General features: G+C 49.0%; 1 protein-coding gene across 1 annotated transcript in view; it reads left to right on the top strand.

Moving 5' to 3' along the window:
* LOC6581363 (serine-rich adhesin for platelets) overlaps positions 1–7,769 on the top strand; it is a 37,265-nt gene extending 29,496 nt beyond the window's left edge. Inside the window, exons 3-6 of the mRNA XM_002007062.4 lie at positions 673–3,809; positions 3,954–4,349; positions 5,553–5,780; positions 7,384–7,769. Coding sequence (XP_002007098.4) covers positions 673–3,809; positions 3,954–4,349; positions 5,553–5,780; positions 7,384–7,515 — 3,893 coding nt within the window. The 3' untranslated portion in view covers positions 7,516–7,769. The remainder of the gene's footprint in view (positions 1–672; positions 3,810–3,953; positions 4,350–5,552; positions 5,781–7,383) is intronic.
* The last annotated feature ends 2,178 nt before the right edge of the window (positions 7,770–9,947 follow it).

The following is a 9,947-nucleotide window of genomic DNA, read 5'->3' on the forward strand; positions in this document are numbered from 1 at the left end:
GGTTGGGCTGGTGGTGGGGCTGCATAGTTGACTTGGCGGTGGCTGGGTGGGCTTTACCCGCGGGCAACTGCTGGCCGCCCCAAAGACATATAAATCTGCATACATAAAGTGCAGCCAAGTGGTCAATGTGCTTAGCCGAAAAACAGCTAATGGCTTTCATACGGTGAAAACACGCTAAACTTTGTTAAGATGTGCAAGATTTTCATCAAAATCTCAGGTTAAATTATAGGAAGAGTTATTTTGTTAAGATTTAAACTGTAACACCAAGCTTAGAAAGAAATTTATTTGATGATCGAATTTGTTTTTTAAATAACCCTGTGATAAACGCTGATCAAAATCCGTAAGAATAATAAATTTCTCAAATTCCTGTCATCGTTCTCCTCTAATTTTCATGAAAAACAGAGAAAAGGGCGTAACTTAATTTTAATTAGGGTAATCAACATTTTCGATATCCTTTCATTCTCTGGCAACACGTACACAAAACTGTTGGCCGGCTCCTTTCATTCCCTTTAGCCGTTCATCAAACTAAGAAAAAAGCGTTTGCGTTTGCCTTTGCATTTGCCTCTGCTGTTTGCGGTTTATTTTGCAAAAGGCAACATTTTGCTAGCTGCGACACGCGAGTCACCACTTGCCACTCACCACTAACCAGCTCTTCTCTACTCTTTTCTTTAGCAGGCAACGCCACAACAGCAACGACAAGGACTACGACAACGGCAACGACAGCCCAAAAGGCGACAGCAGCAAATCGCGATTATGACGATGATGACGAGCACAACGACAGCAACAATAGCAACGACAAGGACCAAGACGAGGACCACGACCAGCAGGCTAAGTCTGAGGCTGAGGCTGAGGTTGAGCCTGCCACCGAGTCGAAGCTGGGTAAGCTGCAACAGCATCAGCAGCAGAAGAGCAAGGACGAGGCCAACAGCAGCGGCAGCAGCAGCAGGCCGCGGGCAAGTCAAAAGCGTGCAGCACAAACGACACAATCGCGAAATCCCATCAGACGCGCTCACAGCGAAAGGCATTTGTCTGCCCCGCCCAGCTCGAAGTCGAGGCCACAGCCTGGCCAGGACAAGCACGACCAGCAGCAGCAGCAGCAGCAGGAGCAGGAGCAGGAGCTGGAGCAGGCAGAGCACTCAGCATCAAACCCCTCGCAGTCTGGTGTCATTTTAAATTTTAAGGACACAATGGCGCTGCGCATAAAAAGCAACCGCAACGACTCGAGAGATTTATTTCAAAGGCGACCAACAGAGCCGCCGCCGCCGCCGCCTTTGCCCAAGACGCCGACCACAAACGGATTAGAGAAGCAGCCGCAGCCGCAGCAAATCAATAAGTCAACTGCTCCTGCTTCCGCTTCATCGCAGTCGCCATCACCGTCGCCGTCGCCGTCGCCATCTCGGCAGCAACAGCCAAAGCCACAGCCACAGCCACAGCAGAGAACTGTGGTCCGGGTGGCGCCCTTTAACAAGAGCAGCGAGGTGCATCGCCTGAAAATCTCGCACAGCGAACAGGATGCCCATCCTCTGCAGCTGGAGCACAATGTCACGATGCGCTGCCACTCCCCGCATGCGGAGTCGGACGTGGCGCCCAAGAAGACATCGATACTGATTAACGGCGACGACTGCTACTCCACCATGAATCTCAGCGCCGATGCCGCCCAGCCGCTCTACCAGTCCTCCGTGGTGGTCAACAGCCAGACGGCGAACAGCGTGTGCATCAGCGTGAGCAGCGCCGAGGAGCAGCTCATCCAGCAGCACAATCTGCTCAACACGCTACGCAGCCAGCATGCCAATCTGGCTGCCATTATACCGATCAGGAGCAGCAACGCCAGCGAAGTGAATCTGCAGCGTTCCGCTTCATGCATCTCATCCACGTCGAGTAGCTCGACGTCGAGCAGCAGCAGCTCGAGTGGACGCGGTCGCACCTTGATTAGGCTGGACTATGACAAGGAGCTGGCCACAGCCGGCAGCAGGCATTCAGCTACCACGACCACGCCCATCAATACGCCTTCGCCGCCAGCAATTTGCTCAACGCCAGCCACTCCACCGCCGCCGTCTCCGTCAGCGAGCGCGGCACTGGTGCCGCACGAGACGGAGCTGCTTAAGATTCTACGAAATCCCGTGGAGGCAGTCAAACGGAATCTCGTGCCGCATGTCTGCGGTCTGCGACTGCCCGCAACGGATGCCCTGCGCAGCAAGAAAATGCAAGAGACGCCAACAGCTGCCACGCCCACCAAGGAGGCAGCGCCGAGCAGTGGCTTCATAGCCAAGCTCTTGCAGGATCCGATGCTGAGCCAGGTGGCCGACGGCCTGGAGACGGACACTGTGGCAGAGCTGATCGAGAACTCGCTGGAGCGACTGCAGCGAACGCGCGAAGGCATCGACATGAGCGGCACCAAAGACCACGAGGACATGAACCGGCTGATCAACGTCTCGTTGCAGCGCGTGCGCCAGGAGCGACAGCCGGCAGCGGCCTCGACGACAGCGACACCAACGACGACTCAGACGACGACGGCGACGACAACGACCGCGACGACCAAAGAGGAGGATCGTCTGTCCAATCGGGGCAGCATCAGTTCCGCCAACAGCTTCGCCTCCGCCCACAACTACGAGCTGTTCGACTTCGAAGCGGCGGCCAATGAATCCGATTGCTATCAAAGCTGCTCGAGCGAGATGACAGCTTCAGGCGTGCTGGAGGAGGTGGCGGCCGAGGCAGAGCCCGCAACAGACTCCGATGTGGATGCCTCGACACGCGCCAAGTTCTATCAGCTTCTGGTGGACGCAACTCTCGCGGAGATCGAGCACAGCACGCACACAGAGGCCGAGCATCACTATGAATCCATCAGGCATCATGGCGATCCCATTTATGAGGAGATCAACGAAGTGCCACCGCCTTTGCCCCTCACCGCACCCCCTCTGAACGATGCCGAGCTGGATAAGAAGGCGGCACGTTCCATCTTTGAGGGCGCCTCCAAATACGACATACTCTCCTACCTGGTAGACGCCAAGGAGCGCGGGCTGGTGCGCGAGGAGAGCTTCGACTACAGCAACAATCCGAAGATCATCGAAGAGGAGGCCAGCGACACGCTCAGCGAGCTGGAGAAGCGAGTCAGCTGCGACGATAGCCACAGCAACATGAGCTCCTTGTCGCCGCCGCCGCACAACTTCATCTGCGGCAAGAGCGGCAGCGATGTGGAGCGCCAGGACTCCGGCGTTGGCTCCGAGACAAGCAAGTCCTCGCGCAGCAAATACCAGCCGGCTGTGAGTCCCTTGCACCTATGCGAGGACTGCGACGGACCTGTCGAGACGCAGCTGAGCGAGGCGGGCGTCCTCTATGCGCCGCTCGTGTGCCGCAAGTGTGGCAAGAAGCGGGTGGAGCGCAAGGAGATTATCACTGAGATTGTGGAGACGGAGGAGAAATATGGCCGCGACTTGCAAATCATACTGGAGGAGTTCTGCCAGCCGATGCTGGTGGCCGGCCTGCTCACCCAGGAGCAGCTCTCTGCAATCTTCCTCAACACGGAAGACTTGCTCGAGAACAATCAGACGCTGGCCGAGCGTATGCGAGACGCCCTGGACATTGCTCTGGAGCAGGGCGACGATGATCTCCTGACGGTCAACATTGGGCGCATCTTTCTCGACTTTACCCAAATGCTGCACGCCTTCGAGAGCTATTGCGTGCGACAGGCGGGCGCCAGCCTGCTGCTGGCCAATCTCGAGAAGGAGAAGGAGCTGCTGCGCATCTTCCTGAAGGTCTCTCAAATGGAGAACGCCGTGCTGCGTCGCATGAATCTCAACTCGTTTCTGATGGTAAGCGATTGGCCGATGCTCGATTGTGTTTTATATGCATGGCTAGCCTCTAAACGTCTGTTTCTCAGTCGTCTAACCCCTTGTGCTAATTCCCTTTCCCTCTCTCTCTCTCTCTCTCTTCTCTCTTTGTCTTTCTCTCTTTAGGTGCCCGTACAGCGTGTCACCAAGTATCCATTGCTGCTGGCGCGTTTGTACAAGGTGACGCCCGCACACCTGGATGGACGTGAGCTGTTGAAACAGGCGCAGGAGAAAATTGAATTGCATTTGAATCACATCAACCAGGAGGCCAAGGATGTGCCCACCAAGCTCTGGCGCCGCATCAGCTCCTCGAGCCCCAATCGGCGTGCCTCCTGCGAAATTGATATGATAAACATCAAGCTGCGCAAAATGGCCATCGACATACTCGAGTGGAATCACGATGAGGTCCGCTTCGCCATGGAGGGCAAGCTCCTCTACACGCAGCCCACCGACAGCAACTGGAAGAAGGCGCGCACCATCAAGCTGACCCCAGTGAATGCGCTGCTCGTGACCAATGGCAAGGTAAGCTATGGATGGAGGGCAAAGCTAAGGCTAAGGCTAAAGCTAGAGGGAGCAGTTAGTAGTAGAAGCTGTCCCCAACAGAACCTGTTACTTCAGTTCCCGGTCACGTTTGACAAGCGACAAACGATGCTCGGGCGTTTGACATGAGGTGTGGGCAATTAGCGAGCGCCGCTTGCACCTAATAGCCCTCACTTCATCCCTCCCAGCCCTACCCTCGCTTTGCCTTTGTGCCTCTGCACAGGATCACGCCTTCCAAACTGGGTTTCAAGTGGACTGCAGGCCGGAAGACCGGGCCCGGGAGCATGTGCGAACCAACTGATGTCATGGCAACAGTTTTTGCCGTACGATAAAAGATTTCAACAAATCAGAGCAGAGCCGACAAGGGCCACCGTGTGGAGTGGCGAACGAGGAGCAGCCGGGCGAATGCCCGTTGACGCATCGAGTGGAACGGAAGCGCATCCGGCCTGTCCTAATGAAAAGTGCTTATCCAAGCAACTATCTGCTTTTGATGCCTAAAAACAAAACGAGTTTCCACATTCGTAGGCGAGCCATAAAAAAATAGCAAAGTCTGCTCTACTTACGAAAGTGCCCGCCCAGCCGATACCCTGCAATCCAGTTCTATATAAACCCTGGAAAATCCATTTATGCACCGCATCTAGAGCATATCCTCATCAATGCTTCGCAGCGTTTGCTGGGTAGAAAAAACCAACGGCGTCAAGTGGGCCACAAGCCGAGTATCCCAAAAGGCCAGCAGGGTGCGCTCTATGCAGGGAGATGGGATTGTGGCACATCGATGGCGACGCAGTGCGTATGTCACTTGTTTGGTTTTTGTGCCCTGCTCTAAATTTTTGCAAAAGCCTTACCCGACAATTGCTCAATTCAAGGCAATTTCTTTTTTCTCCCCCATTTTTTTGTTTTTGCCGCTTGTTTCTGGGCTGTTGTTTTGGGTGCTGATGTTAGTTCGAGTCCTGCTGCTTGTCTTGCTGCTTCCTGCGGCAGTTGTTGCTCTGCCTGCCTGACAAGCTTTGTGTGCTCGCGTTATCTGTAGGCAGCACGACGCTCCTCGCTCCTCGCTCCTCGGTCCTTAGTCGTCGGTCCACGCTCCAAGCTTCAAGCTACGCTTTTTCTAGTTGTAATTTTGTTTAGTTTCGCTTTACACAATTTTCTATTTCCACTTCCATTTTTCCCTTTTTTTTCTGGCAGCCAAGTACCAATTATAGGGCAGAGAAGGCCATGTCGGATAAACTGAATTTCCCGAAGCACAATGGCATTCGGGAGGCCTCGCTGCTGATGGTGAAGGAGAAGTGCGGACGGTACACGCTGACACGGGAGCCGTTGTATCTGGACAGATGTGTTGTGTGCAGCGAAGCGGATTGGGATGATTATTTCGAAGTGCAGGAAATTTCATCGAAGGACACATTCATATTCAAAGTGAGTAGACGCCAGCTGCACCCACCCTTACCCCTGCACCTACACCTACACCTACACCACCTAAGCCTAGCTTCGATGCCTCCTGTGCATTGTTTTGGCCCCACGTCCCTTCCTCACCTTCGCTCGGATTTGGTTTTGCCTGTTGTCAGTTGACTTGGCATTTAAATGGAACCGTTTGCCTTTTGACTGCACACCAGCAAATGTTTGGGCTTCGTTAGTTTTGCCCCAGCCGTTTGGCGGGATTCCCTCGTCCCTTCCTATGCGGGGCTACAAGTTTCAGTTCAGCTTTCGCTACAACGGCAGGCTGGCTGTGGATGTGCCCAGCCAGACGATCTTACCAAGTTAATAGAGCAGCAACAACACAATTAACACAGTTAAAAGAGCAGGCAACAGCTGGTTAACGAAGACAGCGGAATAAAGCTAACTAACTAGCGGAAAAAAAGCTAAAGGCAGAAAATAGAGACTAGTTTAGTAGGAGAGTAGAAGAGGACAGTAGAAGGGTAGAAGAAAATGAAGGGTAAAGGAGAAGGATAGTAGATGAATGAAAGAGTAGGAGAGTAGAAGAATGGAAGAATTGAAGAGCAGAAGAGTAGGATAGAAGAAGTGATATAAAGAAGGAGAGTAAGAGTAGGCGAAATAAAGTTGCGAGCAGAAAACAGAGAGTAATTTAGTAGAAGAGAAGGAGAGTAGGAGAGTAGAAGAGTAGGAGAATAAAAGAGTAGAATAGAAGGAAAGTAGATGAGTGCAAGACTAGCAGAGTGGGAGACTAATATAGTAGGAGAGTAGGAGAGTAGAAGAGTAAGAAAGTAGGAGATCAAAAGAACAGAAGAGTAGGGGAGTAGGAAAGTAATGACTATCCATTACAAATGCCAGCTGACATGGCTGCCGCTGCCAAAAAGAAACTTCGCGTGCAACAGAAGAGTTTTGATGGCCTTTGAAAATTCATATAGCGTACCTATGGGAGCTGCACAATGTCAGTTTCATAAAGTACAGTTTACGTATTTAATAACAGACAGGCCACATACACACACACACACTCGCCTACGCACTCATAATACACACAGACATACATGCATACATACAGAGTGGAGCGCATATAGAAATCCATTTGAAATCCTGTCTAATGTAAAGCGAGACGCAGCTTCACTCATGCGAATTTTTTTGTTGCCCCGAGGCACCGAGTTAAGCCATCGGTTAGATGATTGCGGTGGCTGCCTGCCACGAGACCCCTAACCGCCCTGACCTCCGGCCGCTCTGCCTCTACTGCTCCGCAGTCTTTTGAAGTGCGTTGAGGCAGCGCACGTAAAGTGCCTGCCAAAATGAATGACATTTATTGAAATTTAACAAGAGAATGAAAAAAGGAAAGAAAAACGAACGTGGAATAAAGAGAAATTGTCGCTGCGTGAAAGGACGAGTCAGGCTTTGCATAAATTGTGGCGTTTAGTTACGGCCAACTGGACACACAGACAGAGGCACACGCACACATATGACACCTGTCCAACTGACGTTTCAATCAAATATGTCTAACACTTTGACAACATATGCTTAACTCTCTCTCACACACACACTCTCTCTCTCTCTCTCTCTTGCTTTCTTTCCACAGGCTGAGGATGGCCTACGCACTAAGCAGTGGTACACACAGCTGCAATATCACGCCCAAGGCATGGGGGCGTGGCGCAAGCGGCGCAACGCTTTGGCCAACATAATGATCAACGGAATGCTCACGCGCACTTAGCCAACAAGAACAGCAACAGCAACAACAACAACAATTTGGAAATTGGCATTTAATGTGTATTCGATGCATTACTATTAACCAGCAATTGAATAATTATAGTTTAAGTGATATATATATATACATATATACAAATTTATATACAATTTAACCATAGTGTTTACAACAAATACACCTACACAGAGCGAAAAAAAATGAAAGAAGAAAAGTAAATAAAATACCTATATACATTATACATAACACTCTATAACGACACAATAAAGAAATATATACATATATATAAATTAGTTAATGATCTGTTTAATTGCGTTTTAATTGAGTACTGCAATCAAAGTTCAACACCTTCTTAGTGGGCGACAATAACTGTTACGATTATGATTGGCATTCGGGTGGAAAAATGTTGATTACATTTTCACAGAATTGCCGCAAAATTGCGCAAAGTTTTGCCAACTTCTAGCCGCAAGCCCAGCAACAAAAACACTTTGCACATCATTGCAAATATTTAAACAAACAGACATATGTATATGCACGTTATGTTTGTATATTCGCAGTTGATTAAAACATTTTAAATCTCATCCACAAATACGAGCGAGCAACAACTATAACATTTAACAAAACAACAGGCGAACAAACAAACACAAGCAGAGAGAGACCCAAGTGGTTTCGACTTTGGGGTTTTATGGCTCTCTGGACTGGGCTTACGCTTTCCACAGACTTTCCACAGACATTTCCACTGGGGGTTTATTGCTTGTTTAATTACACAAATAACTGAGCAGATTATTATGGTTAAACACGAAACAGTAATTGTCATGACCAGTCACAGCAATTGCTTCGACAATACTGAATGGAAATCAAAGCCAGCACACAAGTTGTTTAAGTTCTCGAATACCCTCCAGAATGGCTTGTGAATTGAAAAACTCAGATGAGTTCGTATTATGTGTGAATGAATGAAAATGTGAGGAATAGTCTTTAAGCTTAACCAGAAAATTGTTCTATATTTAGGAGTTAAAGGATCAGGATAAAGGAAAGGCTAAAGGAATATTGTAAAGTGAATGCATTCCAGTTTAGTCTGAGCATTTGTTATACATGTTGGTCTGAAGGTATTTCCTATATGTTATAATCATTAAAGTCTAGAATGAAGCCAACCACAAGCTGTCAGCAAAGAGCATATAAAAACTGCTTAAAGAAAAAACTCTATTATAAATCAACTATCTGATCTGGAATATTAATTATTAATTATATAATCAATAGAAAATAGTTAAGTGTTTGAATGCCTGTTACACAATGTGCTGATAACATACTTAGTCTTCCTCCTAAATAAGTCAAACAGAATCAAGTAGGCTTCAACTCGAGAAATATGAAAACAAAACACTTGCAAATTTCATGCGAAACTAATCGGATTCATGGCTCAATCATTGTCCTGCAGCAGCCTCTTCACACAACTTTGTTACTTAGTGCAATTAATGAGTAATGAAGAGCTGAAATGTAAATTATTTGGTCATAGTTACGACATGTCAGGCTGGCACACACAGATAGAAAATTCATAATATACTTAGGTATCTAGAAAATCTATATTTGATATAATGATTTTGTTATGATGCGGTTTACACACTTCACTGGGACAACAAATAATTTGTGGCTGTTTGTTAATTCATTAAGTTAGCTGGGCCGAAATGAAAATCATTTGCAATGGCGCCTGTGGCGCATCGAAGCCTTTCGTTATAAATGTTACTAATACGCCACGTAAACAAGTCCCAAATCCTTTAAAGCATCCCCAAAGAAAGCCGCATGCGGCAAAATTGAAAAGCAAAGCCAAACTCGGAAACGATAAAAGTGGCGAGGACATAGAGCAGCGGGCTGCCGGGGATGTCGGGAATGTTGGCCAAAGAGAAAACTGCATGCTGAGCGCAATTATGCTGGACAAACATTTGCCAGGACAGCCAAACGGGCAGAGAGAGATGGAGCAGATATACAGAGAGCGACAGAGAGAGTGCGAGTGAGAGTTTCTTTCCTATCTCAACGTTTGGCACTCCACATTAGCCAAGGCGCCCATTGCCGGGATGTGGCACTTAGCATGCACCTTGGCACACGCATCAATACACACACACACACACACACACAGTGAAGCTCTCTAGCTTTAGTGTACTCCAGTGCCTGGTTGGCCAAACACAGACTTCAGTTCCAGTTGAGCAACAGAACAGACGCTGTCTCTCAGTCTCGTGCTCCATCTCTAACCCATTGCCAATCGCAGCCTCCCTCTGACTGGGGCCGTGGAACGTGTTATAACAATAGGGTGTCATGGTGGCAATATATTCCTTTTCCACTCCACGCACACACTCACACACCGACGAACTCTGGGTGCTGCTCGACTAACACTAACGAGCAGTAAAACAAGTTTAAGATTTGCCGGCACACAAATAAAAACACAACCAGAG

The sequence above is a fragment of the Drosophila mojavensis genome, unplaced genomic scaffold, assembly GCF_018153725.1.
Source record: "Drosophila mojavensis isolate 15081-1352.22 unplaced genomic scaffold, ASM1815372v1 contig_74, whole genome shotgun sequence".
In the NCBI taxonomy this organism is placed as follows: domain Eukaryota; kingdom Metazoa; phylum Arthropoda; class Insecta; order Diptera; family Drosophilidae; genus Drosophila; species Drosophila mojavensis.